Raw genomic sequence first — 24,712 nt, 5'->3', positions numbered from 1 at the left:
CTTCCACTGACCACTGCGGCACACCTGCACCAGGGCAAACATCTGCCTGCTATACAGGTGAAAATAGAGCAATAGGACCACTGAGTCTTTGATTTTATTTATTTTCAAAAAATATTTTATTTTATGTGCTGGAATGTGCAGAAAATAGGTTTAAATGGTAAACAAATTTCTTCCAACCAGAGAATGTTGCATATAATTTAATTTTTGCTTGATGCATAAAGTTAAAAGATTAAAACTAATAAAACAAGTTTTAAAAAGAGACTTTTCAATTTGGTTACATATTGTATGATGGATTATGCAGAAAAAGTAGAATTGGGTTGAAAGATCTATCGCTTTATCACCTATTCAGGTTGTAAATTGTGTTTTTAAAAAGTAACTAAGTAACTAAGTAATTAATTACTTTTGAAAATAAGTAATCAGTAAAGTAACGGGATTACTTTTTGGGGAAGTAATCAGTAATTAGTTACTGATTACTTTTTTCAAGTAACTTGACCAACACTGGTCCACACTGAGCTTTGTTGTGAGAGCGTGGACTCGTCTGCAAACATTTCAAGTACAATAATCAGCTGTGCATGCGCCCCAAGCATCAGCTTCAAGCTCACCAAGAAGTTTAACAGGAAGGATGACTCGTCCATTAGGCGTCCAGCTGTCCGTGACCGTGTCCACAGCAGAGTGCGACCGAGGCTTAATGCTAACACCCACACATGAAGTTAATACCACCACGAGCAGCTGCTCAGTGGATTTGGAGGAGACATGTCTCCAGCTACTCACAGGCAGTATGCAGAATGTGGATCTCCACAAAGACTCTGGAGACCTCGTCCCAGACTCTAAATCCACACTTGTCTGCACAAAACTTCTCACATGTTTTTGTCACAAGTGTCTTCTAAGTGGTAAATGGCTTTGGGGTCCTTAGGACTTTAATAGCCCCCAAAGCACTTTACATATCCAGTCATCCTCCCATTCACACACTGGTGATAGCAAGCTACATTGTATCCACAGCCACCCTGGGGCGCACTGACAGAGGCGAGGCTGCCGAACACTGGCGCCACCGGGCCCTCTGACCACCACCAGTAGGCAACGGGTGAAGTGTCTTGCCCAAGGACACAACAACTAAGACTGCCCAAGCCAGTGCTCGAACTGGCAACCTTCCGATTACAAGGCAAACTCCCAACTCTTGAGCCACGATCGCCCCTGTGAAGTGAAGCTACCATGTTCAGGTCCAGCTTGGAGCTGCAGTAAATGAGTGATCCATCCTCACAAAGCAACACAGACACCAGATATGCAAACACAACATCATACAACACAACCAGGAGAGCCAAAGAATTCTCTCTGCGTTTCTGTGGTTGATGATGTAACCTTGTTGTTCTGCACTTTGGGACCAGAAGAGGAAACTGAAACTCTGTGCAGAGAGTTCAATGGAAGCAGCCAAGTGTTGTAAGTGTCTGCTGTACAGGGATGCTGGTTCAGCTGTGGCTCAGCACAGTTTCACAGTGTGACTCAAAAAAAGCAGCATAAAATAAAAGCATGATGCTTTAATCAGTGTGGAAATAAGAAAGTTTCCTCTAACGTGACAGACGCTGGAGATCTTTCACTCACAGCTTTACAGTTTCAGCTTCAAACTTCAGCTTTTTTGTGCAGCTTTAGTGTAGAGCCTTCACCACAGTCCCACTGTTGGCCTCCTGGACTGGGAGTTTGTTTCGTTTTGGACTCTGATGTTTCCTATTCAGAGCTTTTGATTTCACACAGTGACACCAACAATTTTTCCTGTTTTTATTATAAATGTAAGACTTTTATGTGAAAAATTAAGAGTTTTTTCTCTTGTTGTGTTTGTTTGAAGCTGCTTTCTGTTGGCTTCAGCTGTTCCGAGTTTCCATTTTCTAAACTTCTACATTCTGAACCTTCTTCAGCTCTGAACAGATGATGAACACTGAATGATTTCAAGCACACACTTTGTCTAATAAACTTACATCTTTCATTCTTTATACAGATTGAGGAGCTGTGGTTTGTCAGAGATCAGCTGTGATTATCTGGCAGCAGCACTGAAGTCCAACCCCTCCCATCTGAGGGTGCTGAACCTGAGCTCCAACAACAACCTGCAGGATTCAGGAGTGAAGCATCTGTGTGGTTTTCTGGAGAGTCCAGGATGTAAACTTGAAACTCTGAGGTCAGTCAGCATGTTTTAGTTGTCCTGAGATGAATGGTAAAGTCTGTTTTCTTTTTCTCTGGTTTAGTGCATTGACTGTAGCAGAACAATGTTCACATTTCAAACCTTCAAAGAAGAAGAAAAATCCTCCACTGGATAATTCACTGTGAAACTCTCAAACTCTTCATTCCACCTTAAAGTCTGTCTGACACTGAAATCCAAACCAAAATGGCCGTTTGCTTTACAGACAGCAGTCCAACACAAACATACACACATCATCCAAAACACAGTCCAACATCCAAATCTCCTCCACTGCCAGCATGAATGATGGGAAAGAGAAGGAGGAACACTCTGACATTCAGGGTTAGAATGAGTTTCATGAAGCAGACTGTGAAGATCAAAGCTGCTACCAGCTACCAAACTGCTAACTGGGAAATTTCAGGCCATCTATGAATCATTTTTCCTAACTGTTTACTCAGCTTAGGCTCACAGGGGTGGAGCCTGTGCCCTAGCTGTCATAGGGCAAGAGGCGTGGTCCACCTGCACAGGTGAGCAGTCCATCACAGGGCCAACAGAGAGAGACAGAGAAGCACTCTCTCACATCCACACCTACAGCCAATTTAGAAGCACCAATGAACCTAAGCAGCATTTCATTGGACTGTGGGAGAACATCCAACCTCCACAGAAAGGCCGAGCTGACCAACGAGCTTCAACCTACAACCTTCTTGCTTTAAGGCACTAGTGCTAACCACTTTTCCCCATTTCAGCCCAAATCCTCCATTTTCCCTTTTCTGACTACAGGCCAGCTCCACTAACACTTTCTCATCAGACACTGCCACCTAGTGGAGGACATCTTAGTTCCATTTGAAGCTTTAGATAACAGTTAGTTCCTTTAAAAAGAGGTGGAGGTGATGGGGCCAGAGGACCATCATCGCTGAGTGCCATAGGACTCTTAACATTTGTTTCCATATGCTGGAAGCTTCCTGTTGTTCCAAGGAGGACTGGAAAATGTGTGAAAATCTCCCAGTCACTTCCTCACAGAACACTTCAACCATTTCCCTGCCAAAGCATCAGGACCAGGGCTTTTTCTCTCTTTGTTCCCACTAAAAGATTCACACACAAACACCTCATCAGAGTGTCTGTGAAGGTTCTCAGTCATCCAGGTCATCGTAGTCAAAGGAGTTTGCAAAGAAAAAGCGTCTGGACTTCTTTAAGTTGCTTGAAGACGTTTCACCTCTCATCCGAGAAGCTTCTTCAGTTCTAAGGTCACATGGACGAGAGTCCCAGATTTAAACCAAGTGGAAGTTTCCCCCCAAAGAGGGACAAAGGATCCCCTGGTGATCCTCTAATCACATGAGCCAAGGTGTGAAAGTGGGTGTGGGACCTAATCAGCCAGGGTTTCGGGTGTGCTCATTGTGAAACCTGGCGCCACCTTGTCATGCAAATTCCTGAGGTCAGATGGCCCAGGATGTGAGTGGGCATTAAGGCATCTGGGGAGGGAACTCAAAACTGGTTTATAGATGGCAGACAGTTGGTGTCGTACACCACCGCCTCTGTTCAAAGATGGTCGCTCACAGTGGACATAGATTTTTTCTTTCACTCCTCTTTCAAACCATCTGTCCTCTCTGTCCAAAATGTGAACATTGGCATCCTCGAAAGAGTGACCTTTGACCTTTAGATACAGATGGACTGCTGAGTCTTGTCCTCATCAGAGTGACTCTCAGAGCTAACAGCCCTGTCTTAAAATCACAAAGCTCTTCATTGAAATCAATGATATCAAAGTTGGAATCAAATGAGTCCAAGTCTTCCGCTGATTCAGCATCACATTCATCTTTGGAACTTGTTCTGCATCCCCACCATGGACTTCATTCCTTTCCAAGCCAGCCTTGAGTGTCCTTTATTCTGCTTTACTTTTACACCTGATTTTAGCTGCTTTGTCTCTCTTTGAACAAGTTTCTATGCCTCAATCTTTTTCTACTCTCCTTCATAACAAGACAGCTTCTTCTTACTGAGAACATGTTGGAGTGATTTACTAATTCAGGGATGGATATTAGGGATAATAGTTCCTGTTTTCAAAGTAATCCCCATTTTTCCCAGAAAGAAATGTAAGTAGAAAAAGATGATCTAAGTGAGAAAATGAGCCTTTAAAAAGTCCCAGTGGGTGCAGTCAAAGTAGTCACTCAGTTCCAGTATAGTTTGAGTCTTGCTGGACAAACTGGAAGAAATGATTCATGGACTTAGTCACAGAACAGAGATTCACATCTCCAAAATCAAACTGGCTGCATCAGGGCATATAGTCTGAAAACTCTGCACAGTTTCCTGTTTGAAGCTGCTTCCTTTTGGCTCCAGCTGTTTGGAGTTTCCATTTTCTAAACTTCTACATTCTGAACCTTCTTCAGCTCTGAACAGATGATGAAACACTGAATGATTTCAAGCTCACACTTTGTCTAATAAACTTACATCTTTCATTCTTTATACAGATTGGAGGAGTGTGGTTTGTCAAAGATCAGCTGTGATTATCTGGCTGCAGCACTGAAGTCCAACCCCTCCCATCTGAGAGAGCTGGACCTGAGCTTCAACAACCTGCAGGATCCAAATGTGAAGCAGCTATCTGATCTTAAGCAGAGTCCAGACTACAGACTGGAGACCCTGAGGTCAGTAGAGTGATGGAGTGAGTGGGTGGTGCTGTCAGCAGTATTGTACTAAACACAGTCAGTATGAAACAAAGATCCAGTGTTTCCTGTAAAGTTGCAGCTTCTCAGTGAAGCTGTGAGAGGAGAACGGTGACAGGCTTCAGGATTGGACACAAACACTTCCTGTTTCTCACCTTTATGGTCACCATAGTAACGGCTGACATGCTCTGATCAAACACTGTCAACAGCCAATCAGCTCTCTGAACAAAGCAGCACGCAGACCAATGACTGCAGTCATTTCCAAGTTTAAAGCAGTGAAGAACACAGTCTGTAGGTGAGAAGAATTTAGTGAGAGCAGATGTTTGAATGGAATTCCTCCAGTTAACAGCTGGAACCGTCCATCTGGATTGTTGGGCTTGTTGTTGGGGTTCCTACAGAGCTCAGAGTGGACACACCAAAGTTATTCTAATGAATGAAAGTCCAAACTAAAACTAGGAGTGAAAAACATTTTCATCAACCTCAATAAAAATCCAAAGATTAGAAAAAGTGAAGCAACAATGAGTCCTAGTACAGTCCCAGCACTGAAGTCCCTGCTGCTCTTTATACTGGATGTGCTGCATCACTGACTGACAGCTGATGAAGAGTCTCTGGAAACACTCGTTTATCTCCTCTGTTCTTCCTTCTTCTCTCTGCAGGTGGAGCTGATGATGGTAACAGGACGGTGTGTGTGCTGAGAGAGGAGGAGCTGTGTCCTGATGATCCAGAGAGGTTGAAGCAGCAGCAGCTTGTGTGTAGAGACGCTCTGACTGGGCCATGTTACTGGGAGGTGGAGAGGAGAGCTTCATCCAGCAGTGACTGACAGAGGAATGAAGTGCAGATGACTGTCAGTGCTGCAGAGTGAACTGCTCTGAGAACAGCTCCACTGTCAGACACAATGTAGAGTCCAGCATCATCCCTGTGTGTCCCTCTGGATCTGACAGAGGATCATCAGTGTATCTGGACTGCTTTGCTGCTGCTCTGTCCTTCTACAGTCTCTGCACAGTCTCTGTCTGACTCTGGCTTCAGACCCTCCTGGATCAAACTCACCTGGAAAGGCTATCAAACATCTCTGAATAATAAACATTATGTTTTTAGAAGATAAATATCATGTTTTCGTGTGTCTGTGCAGTTTGAGCCTCAGGATGAATCAGTGCTTAATGTTTAATGTGGATACTAATGATTAATAAATGTGCTGATTGGAATCAAAGAAACGACTCGGATTGAATCTGTTTCTGCATCTCTCTTATGTGGATCCAATCCCGGGCTCCAGTTTCTGCCCTCCGCCTCACATAAGTCACCCAGCACAGCAGATTTCCCATTAAATATGTCTGTGAAGGTTCTCAGTCATCCAGGTCATTGTAGTCTAAGGAGCTTGGAAAGAAAAGCGTCTGGACTTCTTGAGTTGCTTGAAGATGTTTCACCTCTCATCCGAGAAGCTTCTTCAGTTCTAGGGTCAAATGGTGGAGAGTCCCAGATTTAAACCCAGTGGGAGTATCCCCCCCAAAGAGGGACAAAGGACCCCCTGATGATCCTCTAATCACATGAGCCAAGGTGTGAAAATGGGTGTGGGTCACAATCAGCCAGAGTTTCGGGTGAGCTCATTGTAAAACCTGGCCCCACCCTATCATGTGATTTCCTGAGGTCAGATGACCAGGATGTGAGTGGGCGTTAAGGCGTCTGGGAAGGATCTCAAAACTGGATTATAGATGGCAGACAGTTGGTGTCGTAAACCACCGCCTCTGTTCAAAGATGAACGCTCACAGTGGACGTAAATGGCTTCTTTCACTCCTCTTTCAAACCATCTGTCCTCACTGTCCAAAATGTGAACATCACATTGTTACAGCTTAAATTACACAAAATGTCAGAAATCTGCACTGTCATGAACAAAAATTTAAACCTAATTTTTCATGATTTGTTGGATTAACCGTCTGAAATATAGCTGCCCATTTTTGATTCCTTTTGAGTTTACGTTTGTATTTCACCCTCAAATTGTTTTATTTTTTTTTTCCCTTGCCTTGTTTGGTATTGTTCTTTTCAGCTCAACTGAATTTTGTTTTTTTCACTGACATACTGCATTAGTATTACTGATCTAAAATCACACAGAGAACTTAAAATCTTAGTAGTATTTTTTACTGTAAAAACCCCACAGACATGTTGAGTAAATATAAATTGTACACTTTTGTAAACATATACAATAATTTTTCTAAAAATAAGCAATAAGATGTCCCACAAATGATGTGTGCCAGTAAAAAAAAAGTTTGTCCACCAAAAGACAGAGGAGAACAGCACAGGGACAAACCTGCAGGCCTGACAACAGGAGGTGTATCACTCCGCTGGTTTTCTACTTAGTGACAGTGTTTACACTGCAGTGTGCCTTAGTGACATTCATTAGTGCCCTCACTGACACACAAAACAACAACGACTACACAACGACTACACAACAGAACAACTACACAAGACAACACAACACACTAAGTATACACTCCACACTAAACGTCACAAATCTCCCACATCTAAAAGCTCTCTCTCACTCGCTTGCTCTGTCTCGCTGCTGTTACCGTCACTCCCAAAACTTTTCCCTCTTCCTAAACAACCAAATCCCACATGTTGACTTTTTTTTTAAATTGGTCGACATGGTACATTTTTCCACCGATAGGAAAGAGGTGGCCTTTTCCCTTTCTTTACTGTTTTCGTGCTGTCCTTAGAAAACGCTTAAAACACACACACACACAAACGTTACCACAGTATTTAGTAAAAAGCGTGGCTTATATATATTATCATAACTGTGGATTTACTGGCCTGTAATTAAAATTTAAAAACTTTGAACTCTGAACTTTCAGTGTGAGCTGAAATAGACACTCAGCGTGGCTGCAGCTTGTTGCTATGTCAGCTTAGATCAGTCATGTGATTTGGAGGTGCAGCGTGTCCGTGGACCACAGAGGGTTAATAACACTCACCTTCATTCCATTTCCAGAGTGTAACAACCAAACACCTTGTAATATTTAAAGAAATTAGGTCACTGCTGAACTATATAACCATCATCCTTAACATTACATTAATTATCATTTCATCAAAGTGTTTATTGAAGCTGCTGGCATTATGTTATAAGTTATATTATAGGGGTTATCATAATCAAATATTAACATGTTTATTACAGGTGCAGTTATAACTACTTTAAAATGATTGAGTTAATATATAAATATCATAACTCAGAGCCTGAGTATATGGTTACAGTAAAATAGTAGCTGAGCCAAGGCCTGAATGTATTCAGCTTCTTGTGGTATTTGAGTTTGCTTAGTTACAGGTGACGAAAGGATGTCCAGTCCATGGGGACCTCAAAGGCCTGAGATCTTCACCATATTTGGATGGATGGGGAACTTCTGTGTCTGCAGTTATCTCTTAAAATACATGAATGTTCTGTACATGCAAATTATGTGCTTGTAAACGCAAGAGGGGGCGTTACAATACCCTGATGTTATAAAAGCAATCTAGAGTGTATTTTGGGCAGAGATGTACAACTGATGTTTTGCAGTTTGCACCTCTCCACGCTGCGTGCATTCATTAAAATCAATTGTTTGACCGACCTCTTCTGGACCATCATTGTTTTACTCTCGTCCTCAATTTCGAACCCGTAACATTTGGTGCATTGGCCGAGGGTTGAGAGAGGGAGAAAGTTGGAGATTGAGACCGAGAGGGTCCGAGGTACTCAAACAGGCAGACACGAGTCAGTGGTCGAAGTGAGTTGACATAAGCCGGCTTATCTAAAGGTAAGGCACTACCTGTTGAATTATTTCCAAACTGTGCCAGATTGACGATTACAAAATTGAAAGTCTACTCACTGAGAATCACTGGTAAAGGTCTGTTTTGATTTTGGTGAAAATCTCATGAGAATGGAAGTTGAAGTAATGAGAATAAGAGAAAATAAGTAAAGAGTAAAGAGAATAAGAGAAAATAAGTAAAGAGTAAAGAGAATAAGTGTATGAGAAAAGTGAATTAAGATAAGTTTAAGGAATTACACTGGTAAAGGAATTAAGTAGGACAGGGAATTAGTGAACTTTGTGACATTAATGTCTCCATTGATTATAAAGCCGGGCTTGGACACCGATGTGGTTGGTTTTGTGGTTTTTGTGGGGTGTCTTCAAAATAATTAAATTGTATAAGAACGGAACATTGGGAATGTTCTAAGAAGTGCATTGCTCAGAGGTAACGCTTGCCAAGGTCAAGGACGCTTAGATCTTGTCCTCTTTTGAGGGATAGTCAGTTGGTCACTGTGGAGCCTGGGGCACTCCTGAATAACTAGTGGTTGGACCACTTTACCGTCCGGGACGGTACTTTGCACTTTTTTGGTCGATAGAAACCGGGTTTCGGGCGTGTAACGCTACAATTATAACTTCGGGGAAGTATAGTTGGTTGCCGCTTTTAAATTGTCTTAGAGTATTAGCTATTTTGACCACGGCCCGGGGCCGAGACTGGTTATAATTGGTTACAAAAAACTCAGGGAGTTTATCGGTTGGACCGTTAAGGTTAAATTTTTCCTAAATTCGGTAGGTTGTTCGCTTTGAGGCCTTGTACATATTTGTATATTTTATAAGACGTCTCGGTGTTATAATTGGTTGTTATAATTTCTATGTTTGTATATAGGCTCTGTCTGCCACGGGTACTGCAGCAAGCCGGTTATTTTGAGAGTGTGTGTCTGTGTGTATGTAAATGAGATGCCTGTGACTTATTTAGAGTGACGTTTCCTGTTTACTAATGAGTGACTAACGACTGACTGCCGGGACTGGGTTCTGGGTGACTTACGTGTGTGTTTTAAGGCAAGAAATGTGTTTGTGCATATTAAATTTGCATTATTGTTGTTGATTATGAGGTTAAGTACATGAAAAACGTAAGTTGGAAGTAAGATTATTGTTTTATACATCTGCGAAATACGTAATAATTGTTGAAATTGATAGGACTCCTGTTTTACTGACGACTTGAACTGACATGGTGTTTGTGCATGAAGTTTGGTATTGATTTGCGTACGTACAAATGTTTGATAACGGTTCGTGTGTAGTTGAATATACATGGACAGGAGATGTTTATGATGTAACCTGTCGATGTCACGCTGTGGTTTCAGATACTCATTACGGCTTTTTAGTAACTTCAGTAATAAGGCGATCAGAAGAAGCATTATTAGATTTTGCATGGAGTAGTATTGTTATATTTCGGGCCCTGGAATTATACTGTAGGCAGGATAGAAATCTAAATCCCACTGACGCTGATTGAAAACACATAAGTATATGCACTTAGTACACCCACTCAAGAAATGATTGTGTGACTGATGCTGCAAAACTGACCTAAAGAATGGTGATGTGTGTGGATAATGTTAGTTGTCCTGATGTGTGAAAGAGCGCTATTAAAATGGGTGTGAGTGAAATGAAGGCATATTGCTTTTAAATAAAGATTTAGTAGAATTACTGATTATTTGTAGATTGTGAAATTAAAAGAAGTCTCTGCAGAAGCTGTAGGAACAGGAAACCGTGTGTGTGTCTGGGACAGGAAATGCATGCCCATAAAAGGGAAGCTCACGGTGACAAGTGTGCACCCAGAGTCGAGAGAGAGAGTTAACTGTGGGCAGATGAAGCAAAAGGGAGGTTTTAAGATAAATAATGATTATGATACTAATTATATGCTTTAGTGTGTTAATACAGGTGAACGTCTCTAAACCTGGAACCCTTGAGCACAGCAGCAAAAGCATAGATTAACACAACTGGGAAAAACAGGCCACTCTTTGGCTTCAAATTATAGCTTCACCTGGCACTTTGTCCTTGACTCTGAGAAGAAGCTCAAAGGCCAGCTAATCTCCTGATGAAGACCGACAGAACATCGTGGATCAACAGCAGACAAAAGGAACCGAACTATTAACACTGACGACGCCAGCAGCAGCATGTATGCAACATGTACTGTGAATTACAGGCTGGGCAGTTGAACAGTGGGATAAAGAACTGTGGAAAAGCATTGGGCACTGAGTTTCATGTTTGCCATGCTTGAAAGAGAAGACTGAAAGATGGCTGGAGAAGAGCAAGACAGCATATGAAAATAAGATTGACTGACGACTCCAGAAGCAGAAGGGAGGAAACCCCATGATAAAATATGCAGGGGGAACTGGAGGTTGGTCAAGAACAGTGTCAAATGACTGGGGGGCACTGAGGCGAAGGAACTGAATGTGGTATTTTGCCAGACTGGAACTTAACGTAAAAGAAGACGACGGAAAGATCAAGACAGAGAAGAAACAGACTGTGTTTGCTTTGAAGGCCGAACAGGACAGTGGGAAGAGAGGGACCAAGGTCAGGTGAACCAGGACAAGTTTGACTGCGAGCATATAGGATATGATTGGGTTGAAGTTGAACGCTGGACTCTTGAGGTTTAGGGATGTCCACCACATCACAACAAAGAGGTAAACAATACAAAAGGTAAAGATAATCAAAATAACTGACAATTATATTAATGAATAGAAAACACACATATACAAACTGTTACATGTGAGATTATTTTCGAAACGAATCAGAAGTGAGATAGCTTGAATGTAGAGCTCAGTGAAAAGATGCATAAATTAAATATGAATACATGAAAATGCAATGAATACATAAGGATGCAATGAAGAAGCAGCTTACACTCATGCAATGAAGAAACTGCTTACACTTAATTAAGATGATCACCTGGCATGCAATGAAGAAAACAGCTTACACTGCATTTACATGACAACATAACGCAAGGAAGAACACGCTTACATACATGACATAATTGGTATTTTTGACTAGAAAAAGAGAAATGGGTGGTTTAGTGGGTCGTTTAGGCACCCGTGATAATAATGCAAATGTCTTAGTTTGTTATTTTTAGGAGCAAAGCAGACCCGGACCAACTCTCCAGATCCAGCAGTTGGAAGAAAATTGTAGGTTAACGCCAATGGATATGTTAAGGCAAGTCTCTGGTTGAATTGTTCACAAAATCATGTGTCCATGAACCTGGAAAACAGGCCCTAGCTCCTGGCTGAAGATTAGGAGTGCTTATTTAAGGTGGGAAATTAAAATAGAGGGTTAGTAATTCGGGGAAAGAAAAAACTGACTGCTTAACTGGAGAATTGGGAAGGAGTTTGAAAGACTGCGAAGCCATAGATGCATAAATAACACACACAAACAGAAAATGCATTAACTCTAAAAAAAAATAAGCTCATGAAGTTTAATGCATAGAGACATTGAATAAACCTGGCTAAGAACATAAGCATATGCAATGAAGATCTGCTTGCTGCTTGTATGAGTGAGAGAATGGTGTGAATGGTTAATAAAATTGATGGAAAAAACACAAGAAAAGTATTAAAGCAGTTTTAAAAGGGTGACTTAGGAGCGCTGTTGCACTGATTGATAAAACAAGTGATTAGTATAGGAAGAAAATGAAAATAATTGAATAATGTGATAAGGTTTAAACATGTATTTATCTTGTGATTGAGTATGAAAATTAGTTGGAGAGCTAATGTGAGTGATGACAGAGGAGCTTGCTGTGTGTGTGATTAAGGCCTTGAGGAAAGGAAGCAAAGTAGACAGTTGAGAGGTGAAAATTTGATTAAGAGGTTTATAAATTAGTGTTGACATATTGTGAGAACGTGCTTATATGTTTGGTTGAATGTGAGTTTGGTAAAGTGCTTAAAGGGGGATATTGTGTACGAAACGGTGTAGCTTTTTACGTTTTGGGTGTGTTCTATGGGTGAAATTTAAGATTGTTGAAGATTTTTGAGGTTGTTGTTTTATTTTTAAAGAGGGAGTTTTAATAAACATGGACATGTTTAAGGGGTTTTGTAACAGTGCACTTATAAAGAAAAAACCTGCCAGGTGATTTTGTTTTGTACTTTGATGAGCTAATACTCAGCTCTCTTTTTTCTCATTTTTGTTCTAAGCAGGCCTGCAAAAGACAACAATGAATAACGGCGCCGACAGTAGTCTCAGGAAAACAAAAAGTAAGGTGACCTTTTCCGAATTACAATGGGTCAGATTGTGGGTCCCTGTCTAAGAGGATTGCAGCGAGCCAATCCAGTCCAAAAGTATAAAGAACTATTTTCCTAGAAATGAGTAAAAAAGAAAATAAATGATTATATAAATACACTGAGTTTGCTGAAAGTGGAAAATCTGATTATTGGTGCGGAAGTGTACCAATACCCGATGTTAATGCGTGTGAGTGAATGTGTGGGTGAATGGACGGACCAGGCAGACCATAGGTTGGACCGACTGGACACTGACAAAAGACTGGACTAAGGTTGGACACATGACTGATAATTGTTATGTTTTAAGTTTTGTTTTATAACACAGGTTGGATGATAAGTGGAGAAAGTGAGTATAAAAGGTGATGTTCTGGTTAACACACAGGATTTTGTTTATAGGACGTTTCAAGGATGCAGGCTGTGGATGGAGCCAAGAAGGGATTTTGACATGATGATTAATTTGATTTCATTCCTTAAACACAGGTTTGAAGGCTCGGAGCATCTATACCTAATATGATATGATTAACTTTTCTTTTAATTCCCTAACCTGAGCGAAGGATTTTGAGTTTGTAACACATGAGATGTGTCACAAAAAGGGGGGTCTTAATATATGTGATTAGCTACATGAAATGTGCTCTTTTAGGGTTACTAAGCAAATGTCTACGTGACCTTTACCTAACAACCTTTGTGATGATAAACTTGTTTACTGACTTGCTTTCGTGTAGAACATACAGACTTAGGAAAGGGGAACCTCAGCTCTGAGTTTTGAGAATAACTCTGTTAAGTTGACAGGAAACACGTCGGAACAGCCATATAGGGCAAATGTATTAGAGCTTGTAATTAAATGTGGGACTTGAAAAGAGGAAGCAAATTTGGTACAGGACGTACTTGAGATGATCAGATGAGAGAAGGAGAAGGTCAGGAATACTTTAAAGTAAGATTGAGAAATTAAATGGGGTAAAAGGGGGTGTAGCTTCAGGGCAGCTCACAGCCTGGCGTAAACGCACGGTGCTGTCACACAGTTTAAGTTATTTGGTTGATTTATTTTATGACAAAATAATAAGGAAATATTAAAAATATACAACACGTTGAGGAGATCTCTTATGTTATATTTTAGTGTTTAACATGAAAGATGCCTCTCTGGAGCTTCTCTCCTGATGCTACCCCACCAAAAGACGCTTATCCATAGAGACCATGTCAGCTCCCAAACAGACAACAACAAACCAAGACTAGCAATAAACAATCTAAACATAAATAATAACAAATAAAGAACAATACAGAATAAAAATTTGAACCAAAGAATAAAATAGTGAAATGTGGATTATTAAATATTAAGTATTTCTCTTCAAAAGTCTCTGTTAGCTGACGCCAAGCGGTCGCAGCAGATGGCTGCCCGTACCTGAGCATGGTTCTGCTGGAGGTTTCTTCCTGTTAAAAGGGAGTTTTTCCTTCACACTGTTGCCAAAGTGCTTGCTCAATAGGGGGTCACAAGATTGGTGGGTTTTTCTCTGTATATATGAAGCACCTTGAGGCAATTTTTGTTGTGATTTGGCGCTATATAAATAAAATTAAATGGGAATGTATTGAAGTAAACTTAAATGTCATAAACTAGGAATTAGTTCATTTCTCAGGGGAGAAATGAAAAAACGGGGACTGGTGTTAGGAACAAAAGCTATATTTTTAATATGAACCTGCCCATTATCTTGTTTTATGTACTTTAATAATGAAGGCTGGCTTGTAGAGCAAGGCCACCTTTTACTCACAAACAAGTGCTCAGCCAGACTGAAAAACAGGAAGTTTTAGTGCACAAGGCATATTAATAAATATAGACACAAAAAGAGGAACTCCCCATATAAACAACGTTCAAAACTGTGTGAAGTATAAAGTACCGAAATAACACTATATAAGTCACAGCTGATGATTCTAATGTTAGAGAGCTCTTGCAACTGGCGTCTGAGCTGTGCAGAGGTCGCTCTTAAGACAGGTACTTATGTAGGTTAACATAAGGTTGAGCCCAACAGAAGCAAGGCGCCCTAAATGTGCACAGCATGCAGCAGGGGTGGCCAAAATAATATAGGAAACAGCACATGTAGGGAGAGAACACTCACTAAAAGTTCTGACTACACATAGTGTGGTGGCTTATGTGAACTTGCAGGCGTTCACTATGACATCATTAGCACAACAGAGACTGAGTAAAGTTTTAGATGCTCTAAATCGGACACTTACTCATGAAGAAATCAATATGGCAGATTTAATGGGATTAGGAGGACCTAATTATTGTACTAAGACAGCAGAACTTGAAGGGAGAGCCAGGGAAGATTTAAAAGCAGGACCTGTTGGGATTGGGGATTTAGAGATTCTTTTATTGCTATGATATAATGTGCCTTATGATGACTGCATTAATAACAGGTTGTACAGTATAATTTTAATAATATTGAATATGTTTGTGATAACAGTGATGTCTCTATTTACAGGATGAGTTTATTTCATACACAAAGCATAACTGTGCTTGTTTAGAGTTCATGTTCCGTCCAAAAGGGTCTTAAGCTTCACTGGTGAGAGTGTCCAGGTGATACATGTTGAGGGAAGATGAGAACATAGCAGGTTAATTGCATGCACGCTTACAAACACACATGATTTAAATATAGGCCAGGCCGAAGGTCTGGACTTTATGTAGCTTTTAAATTTACAGCTCCTAACTTGCAGGAATGGCGTGGACTGTAATGAATGAATGCAAAACATGATTACAGACACAAACATGTTATGGATTTATTTTGTAGGGTAAAGGTGGAACACATGGTGCTTTGTTTCTGCTTAGCAACTACTGAGTCGGGTGAAACAAAATGTTGTAGATAATAGAAACTTGTCTAACTGGTATGAACAGTAACTTTTGCATGTTATGTATATGCTTGAAGCAAAAAGAGGCGTAAATGATGATAGAAAATTTTGAAGTGTGTTTTCTAGCGGACATTTAGGCTGACATAGGGATGGTGTATATTTTACCCGGGGTGTTTTTAAATAGAACTAAAAGCGTTGCTCACACACATAAAGAGTATTGAGATTAGGTAAAGTTAATATAATGGATAGAGCCCAGAACATGATGTTGTGAACCAACTTTGAATAATTAAAGGAACATTAGATGAACACAGTAGGTTAGTGAGGTGTAGCAGAGAGAGGCTGTTTGTTTTTATCCCTTACAGGAGAAGATTTCCACTAGAGAGGGACCCAGAAAAGGAGCAGAGACCACTTAAGCATGAAGTGTTTTCAAGTGGGAGCTGGTGTTTTATTACTGGACCACCTAGAGGACATGAGGTGGTTTTCTGATTTGCTGAGTCAGAGGACGGCTAGAGAGGGTCAGAGCGAAGGAAGTGGACCTGGGAATGGTGGTTTCGGGGCCCATGATGCCATTAATGGATGTAGAGGTGACAGAGTGGGTCGAGGAGTGACACAAGGAAATGGTGTGGTGATGTCTCTGGAGAGACATCAAGAGAGGGAATTGTAATATTTAAAGAAATTAGGTCACTGCTGAACTATATAACCATCATCCTTAACATTACATTAATTATCATTTCATCAAAGTGTTTATTGAAGCTGCTGGCATTATGTTATAAGTTATATTATAGGGGTTATCATAATCAAATATTAACATGTTTATTACAGGTGCAGTTATAACTACTTTAAAATGATTGAGTTAATATATAAATATCATAACTCAGAGCCTGAGTATATGGTTACAGTAAAATAGTAGCTGAGCCAAGGCCTGAATGTATTCAGCTTCTTGTGGTATTTGAGTTTGCTTAGTTACAGGTGACGAAAGGATGTCCAGTCCATGGGGACCTCAAAGGCCTGAGATCTTCACCATATTTGGATGGATGGGGAACTTCTGTGTCTGCAGTTATCTCTTAAAATACATGAATGTTCTGTACATGCAAATTATGTGCTTGTAAACGCAAGAGGGGGCGTTACAATACCCTGATGTTATAAAAGCAATCTAGAGTGTATTTTGGGCAGAGATGTACAACTGATGTTTTGCAGTTTGCACCTCTCCACGCTGCGTGCATTCATTAAAATCAATTGTTTGACCGACCTCTTCTGGACCATCATTGTTTTACTCTCGTCCTCAATTTCGAACCCGTAACAACCTGCATAATTCCCATGCAGGGCTCGCAAAATCTATCTCAGCCCTGCCCGTCGGGCTATATGATGGCTCTTCAATATATTCGGTTTTAACATTTATTTTCACTGTTGACTGTAACTACGCTCAAACTGTTAATGCCATCTTATTTTAATAAACAACACTGTCATATGTAAAACTGGGTGGCATTTAGGGTGGCATGGGGTGGCAATGCCAGAGAGGGAGGAATTCCTGGGGAGGGAGGAAAAGTTCAGGGGGGTGACGCAGCAGATTTCTGTTGAGTCAGTGCTGTAAAGAGAGACAGAGCAGCAGTTAGTAAACTCATAGTTTGAATTCTTTTTTGTCATCATATTTAAACAGAATTCAATCTGATCTTTTTTCTCTGTACAGAACTATTTCTTTTTACAATAGCGGATGTATTTTACTTTCGTAAGCTGCAATGCATGTAATAAAAAAAAAAGAGTGACTTTCTATTGCATGTAGAGAGCCATTTCTATCAATAGCGGATGTATTTTACTTTCTTATATTACAGACGCAATAAAAAACCTTTAAGATTATCAGCCTAGCAACAAATTGCATTTTTATAGAGCGGGGTGGAGGTAAGCGCTTGTAATGACAAGAAGAAGTTTCTATCTGCTTGTAACCTACAGACTGCCCACCTTGTACGTGTAAATAAATAAATATCCCTTAGTGAAAAGAGCACCGCGCACATATTCAGAACTCGGTCTTACTTAAACAGTTAAAACACCCTTGGATGCGTTATTGTGTGGGAAAGAGTTTTCCAACAGATTTTTTTCATTAGCAGAAAATAGACAGAATCCCTAAAAGAAAACGGTCTTGTTTTACACATCGTTGGTCAAGAAGGAGTCAACAAACTGCTCTAATCATTATCAGTGTTTCTTAATGCTTATAACCTACAGTGCGCCCACCTCGTATGTGTAAAGTAAGCCTTAGTGGAAAAAAAGCGCCTGTATTTGGAAATCGGCCCTAATTAATTTTTTTAAAACACCTATGTGAGGTATTTTGGTTTTGAGCAGCCAATCCTTCTCAGACCAAAGTAAAGAGTTCTGCTACTGAGAAAACCTGTTGGAAAAGTAGCTCAAAAAATGAAGAAAAGAACTGTCGCCAGACAGAAACTCTAAAAGAAAACGGGTCAACAACCCCTCTAATCGTTATTAGTATTTCTTAATGCCTCCAGCCAAGCAAAGTATTTCATAAAGGCCTCAACTCCTTGTACGTGCAAAATAAACCCGAGTAAAAAAAACAAAAAAAACAAACAATTCAAAACGGTCCTATTTAGCGTCCCGGATTTTGTTATTGAAGCAATTTCATTCCCCTGCGGTTTCTTCATTTTTTTGAGCTACTTTTACAACGGGTTTTCTCAATAGACAGAAACCCTAAAAGAAAACGGTTTTACACACACCATGAAGGAGTCAGACAACAAATATCAGTATTTCTCATAACCTAGCAATGAATTTCATACAGGCCACATCTCCCCGTACGTGTAAAATAACCCTTAGTGAAAAAAGCACAGCGCACATATTGAGAACTTGAATAAGTTCTGTCGGTTCATCCCGGCCAATTACCTCCGAGAGCTCGAGATGCTATATAATACGATATAGTATTATATATACGTAGGGGAGACCGGGGATAGTTGTAACGTGGGTCAGTTGTAACACTTCCAATTTCTCCAATCAGGGATAAGTTTCAAATGATGTGATTCATCCTGTGCATGCCCAATTCAGTTCTGCTATCACATGTGAAAAATCAGCACGTTTTGTCAAACACACAGACAATTTAACACGAAAAAAAGTAATTTGTATGCCAAAAAGTAAGTTTTTCTACTTTATTTCAATTTCTAATAGGATTATCTGCTTTGCAGTTAAACTCATCAAACTTAAATTATGTTATTTGTATGTCTATGGGGATATATTCTGTGTAGGTCTTTAGTGCTAATGTTTTAGCTGTTGGCTGTAATGTTAGCTAGTTCATGGCTATAGGAGTCTGGGTCAGTTATAACAGCAACAGTCTGGGTTAGTTGTAACAATAATGCAGATGTTACAACTTACCACACTATTACTTTAACTTATATTAAACAAGTTGGGGCAACGGTATCAGCAGAGAGAGGTTCACTGGTCGCCTTTGTATATACGGTTAATGCCATTGGCAACACAATTCCTCCACTGTTTGTATTCCCACACATACATTATGCAGACCACTGTGTCAGAGATGGACCAGTAGGAAGTATTGGTAGTGGAAATAAATCAGGATGGGTGCAAGAAACAGATTTCCTCATCTTTCTGAAGCACTTTGCAAACCACACCAAGGTAAGCCATGATAAAAAGTAATGGAATTGCGATGCTAGGGAACAGCTACATTTTTACAGCTTCATTGTTACGTTGAAAAGTTGGTGCAAGAGTTGTAGGTTATAATGCCCACTGAGCCAATGAGGCCAAACTCAAGGAAGACCAACCAAAATGAATGAAATATTCAGTTGCAGAAAATTCCATCATTTGTTTTTTTGGGGGGTTGGAATATGTTCAAAAGTTAGATTTCTGCATTCTGTCACACACACACAAAGCTACATAAATGGCTCTAAGTGCATTCATGTGTTGAATAAAAAAGATTACATGTTAATGTTTTGTCATTACCCTTATTTCATTGTGTTACATTTCACCCCAGGACATGTTACAACTAACCCAGACTATGGGGTTAATTGTAACATTTCACTCTTTGTGTTTGAGACCATACCATGCAATGGGTAATTGTGCTGCAGAGAAAATAGCTGCACTATTTAATAGCAGAGACATGTAAATACTTTGCATTAAATTTTCAATCCACTACCTTAAGAGAGCTCCAATTTACAGACAGAAATGTCAAAAATGTTACAACTATCCCCGGTGTCCCCTATATATGTATATATATATGTATATATATATATATATATATATATATATATATATATATATATATATATATATATATATATATATATATATTCATATATATATATATATATATATATATATATATATATATATATATATATATATATATAAATATATGTATGTATATATATATATGTATATATATATACATACATATACATATGTATGTATATATATATGTATATATATATACATACATATACATATGTATGTATATATATATACATATATATATACATACATATATATGTGTATATATATGTATGTATATATATATATATATATATATATATACATACATATATATATATATATATATAAGGATATATATATATATATGTATATATATATATCCTTATATATATATATATATATATATATATATATATATATATATATATATATATATATATATATATATATACATACATATATATATACATATATATATGTATGTATATATATATATATATATATATATATATATATATATATATATATATATATATATATATATATATATAGGATATATGCAGTTGAACAGAGTTGAACACCCTCTGCTTCAACAGCAGTTGAAGCAGAGGGTGCAGCAGGAGGTCAGAAGGCTCTCGATGGTGGAGCAGTAGAAATTAATTAGCAGGCTTTGGGGCTTCCTGAGGAAGTGCAGTCTTTGTTGTGCTTTCCCTACCTGGTGGGAAATATTTGTGGATCAGGTAAGGTCGGCCGAGATGTGGACTCTTAGGAACTTGAAGCGCTCCACCCTTTCTACCTCCTCCATCAATGTAGAGGGTGGAGCGCTCAGATGGCTTTGTTCTGGACTCCAAGTTACCATCAGGGTGTACACCTCACCCCTGGCGTCGTTGCCCACCTCTCAATTTTAAATACACGTAGACATTGAGGGCTATCAGGAGGGGCTATGTGCTTACCTGCTGCTCTCTGGCAGGTAGCTCCATGCCCTCCTGGGTTTTAATTGCACCTTAGAACACATATACATCAACACTACATATGAGCGGGTAGAGGGAGGTTTGGAGTCTTCTCACACCCCCGGTCTCTGCGGCCTGCTGGAGCGGGGGGGGCTAGGAGGAGGAGTTGGCCGTCCGACTGGGGTCTGGGGTGTGGGGCCTCCCTGCTGCTGCGGAGTCGGGGCAGTCTGCTTCTCCCCACTGCAGGGAAAAGGGTAACACCACCTGGGTCTGGGTGCAGTTTCCCCCTCCAGGGGCATGGGTACCTAGACCCGGTTCTTAGAGTACGCTTGGGGAGTGTGATTGTGTGTACAGCGTCTCTTTATGTCTGTCTCCACGTTGGTTGAGTGTGGAGTAATTGCCTATGAGAGCATGAGGGTGGGAATGGATGTTTGTATTTGAGTGTGCCTGTATGTCTGTGTCTATATGTCAGGTTGGGTATCAGACGCCACCTCTCTGGGGACATCTCAGGCCCTCCAAGGTTTGGAGGCCTATCTCCCCCCACCACTTCCCCTGCCAGTGGCAAACGCCCTCAGACATCGGTGCGTTAGTGGTTCTTTGTGTCTGGTGATGGGCGCCCAGGTACACACCGGCTCACTCCTTGGCGGCTGCTTATCCGGGCCTGGAGCCTGGGGCTCGTTCGGGCCACTTCGGAGGTGGGGTGCCCTCGGCCTCTCGGCCTGGGGCTCGGTCACTCAGGCACAGCTGGCTGCCGGCGGGGCTCACGGGCACGTCACTGCAACCCCCTCTGGCTTCTGCTCCGCGGCTGCTGAGTGACGCCTCATCTGGGACTCTCCTCAGCTCTTTCTGGGATAGTGACGCGGCTGCCCCTCTGTTGGTCTTCCCTGGTCTCTTGTGTTCTGGGGGCCTCTGGATGTCTGGAGTTTTGATCTCCTCCATACCTGCTTCATGCCCTGGAGGACGGGGCAGTGGCCCCCCACACCCTCTAGCAGATCATTACATGAAGGAACCTTTTAAAAAACAAGCGCGTCCATGTTCACAGGTGTACACACGGATGATTACACACACAAACTACACCCTTTTTGGCTCCTACCTCAAAGCACACTGTGCGCTGTCGATCTTACGTGCTGCACAATAATGTTTAATATTAAGTATGTAGTGTTATATTCCCATATATCATTGTGATGTTGTTTATTCTATTACTCTCGTTTTCTTCTGCTTGTTTTCTTTTTTCTTTCTCAACAGGTGATCCAGGTGATCGATATATGTATTTTTTGTCTGCTTATTTTGTTGGTTTTTGTTTTTTGCCCTTTATCCCCGTCCCTCTTCTCAGCTGTTTTTTTTTTGTTTGTTTTGTTTTTTCCCCCCTCTTTCTTTCTCCCTTTTCTTTTCCCCTGTCCCGTATCTAGCAAGTAAAAAAAATAAATAAAATAAAATAAACAATAAAAGGTAAATCAAATGGACCATTAAGGCAAGGCTGGGATGGTCCATTTGGTAAAGTAAATCCGTTGGGCATCTTTCTTCGCCTTTAGACAATAATTCTGATGGCAAAAGAACCAAACGGGACAGGTTTAAAAAAAAAAAAAAAAAAAAAGATGGCTTTGTTCTGCTGAAGTCGATTATCATGTCCTTGGTCTTGGCTGTGTTCAGATGCAGGTTGTTGTCGTCACACCATTGCTTCAGATGCTGAACCTCCTCTCTGTAGCTGAATCATCGTTGTTGTCCATCAGTCCTATGATGGTGGTGTCATCAGCACATTTATAATGGTGTTACTGGTGTGGAGAACAGTCATGGGTGAAAAGTGAGTATAAGAGGGGACTGAGGACACACGTTCAGAGTGAGGGTGGAGGAGGTGTGGCTCCCATTCTGACGTTCTGGGGTGTGTTGCTCAGGAAGTCCAGTATCCAGCTGCACAGTGAGCTGCTGGGTCCTAAGTTGCTGAGTTTATGAACCAGTTTGTGGGCTTGAACTGTGTTGAAGGTAAAGTCCACAAACAGCATTCTCACGTACGTGTTTCCTACTGTCCAGATGTGTGAGGGATGTGTGAAGAGCTGTAATCATGGCGTCCTCTGTCCACCTGTTTGCCTTCTACAGACTGTAGCAGTGAGAGGTTGAAGATGGTGGTGAAACCTCTGCTAGTCGGTCTGCACATGCTTTAAGCTCTCCACCGGCTGCACCGTCAGCACCAGCTGCTTTCCTCGCATAGACTCTGTCAGTGTGGCTCTGACCTGATGCTGCTCCAGCTGGATGGGGGCGTCGTCCCTCTCTGTAACGCAGGATAGGTGTTGGTGTCACTGTTTTGTTGGTCAAAGCGGGCGAAGAACTGCTTCATGGTCTCAGGTGAGGTGATGTGTTTGTTTGTGTGCGATTGTCCTTGTAGCCAGTGAGTGTCTTGATCCCTGCCACATGTTTCTGGAGTGGTTTGTGTTAAAGTGTTCCTCGATGCGCTGTTTGAATCTGCGTTTGGATTCTTTGATGCCTTTAGATCAGTCGCCTCTTTGTAGGTTTGTTGGTCTCCTGATCTGAAGGCGCTGCTCTCAGTAGAGCTTGCACCTCACTGTTGAGCCATGGCTTCTGCTTTGGGAACACTTTGTCTTTGTTGTTGTTACACTCTCAGTGCAGATGTATGAGAGTACAGCAGATGTGTGGCCCTCCAAGTCTGTTCCTTCTGTGAATACACTCCAGACCATATTGTCCAAACAGTCCTGCAGGGCTGTGGTGGATCCATAGTCTAGTGTGGACTGTGTTACTTCTGGGTCTTAGAGACAAGGTTTGATTTCTGAGGATGTTTCTGGGGGATCTAGTTTTGGTTAAATTATAGTTCTGCATTCTTCATCATCATTTCACTTATTTCTTGGTGTTCACATCTCATTTATTTCCCGTTCCTGATACAACTGTTAGTTCATGCTGGTTTAAATGAGTCCTAAACTTCATTGTACGTGACATTAAACATCTTAAATGTAACTTTCTGTAGCAAAGAAAGCTGCAGGAGCCCAGGTTTCATCTTCACACACATCAGGAGCAGCTGCTCCATCACAAACACCACAGAAGAAGAACAACACTGGATCAGATTTAATGTAACCGGCTGTTTTTATCTGGATTTATTTGACAGGGACAGAGTTCATGTTCATGGACATCAGGATAAAAACAGAAGATGGAAACCTGCCAGATTTGAGCTGCTCATGTGTCGTCCCTGGGCAGGTCACATGACTCTATCCAACACACAAAGACACACAGACACACAAGAAAAGCCAGAGAAACAAAGACGAATCCAAACAATCCATCATACTGAGTTAAAGTGATCACAGGTTTGCTTTGTTGGAGCCTTCAAAGTGTCACATGTGGACTGTTCCTTTATTACTACCACTGAAGGCCACGCCCCTCTAGTCATGTGATCGTGTGGTTTGTAGGAACGCTCCTCTTCCTCAGAGGATCCACCTGTGCTTCCTCTCCGCCACCTGTTACAGTGAGGGAACGTCCTCCATGATGGAGGAGCTGCTGGAAAGTGCTGAGAGTTTCCTCCAGAGTGAGACCTCTGTCACAGTTCAGAGGATCTACGGCAGCAGAGACCTTCATGGACACTAAAAGTCTCAAACACACAACAACAACATCACACTGACTCCACTCTGACATCACTGATCAATAATCAAACAGATCAAACTGATTGATCAGCCATCAGAGGATCAATGGAGCTGCTTCTGTTCCTGATGTTTGATCCTGGACTTGAAGCGTCCCTGCAGAGGAGACACGACAGCTTCACACAGAAACACAATAAAATAATAAGTGAAAGAGAACCAAGTGAAAGTGAACAAACAGCTGTAACTGTGAGCAGCACGATTCTCCATCCATGATGTTTCCCTGGCTCCAGGCCACACAGCTG

At 40.9% G+C, this 24,712-nt stretch overlaps 1 protein-coding gene across 1 annotated transcript in view; it reads left to right on the top strand.

Moving 5' to 3' along the window:
• The window catches only part of LOC134620251 (uncharacterized), a 331,095-nt gene that overhangs the window by 82,319 nt on the left and 224,064 nt on the right, over positions 1 to 24,712 (top strand). The window contains exons 15-16 of the mRNA XM_065470089.1: positions 1,988 to 2,164; positions 4,624 to 4,797. Of these exons, the coding sequence (XP_065326161.1) occupies positions 1,988 to 2,164; positions 4,624 to 4,797 (351 nt within the window). The remainder of the gene's footprint in view (positions 1 to 1,987; positions 2,165 to 4,623; positions 4,798 to 24,712) is intronic.

This window comes from Pelmatolapia mariae, linkage group LG3_W (genome assembly GCF_036321145.2).
Source record: "Pelmatolapia mariae isolate MD_Pm_ZW linkage group LG3_W, Pm_UMD_F_2, whole genome shotgun sequence".
NCBI lineage: Eukaryota > Metazoa > Chordata > Actinopteri > Cichliformes > Cichlidae > Pelmatolapia > Pelmatolapia mariae.
The sequence above is the reverse complement of the archived record's forward strand: the minus strand, read 5'-3'. Positions and strand labels throughout refer to the sequence as shown.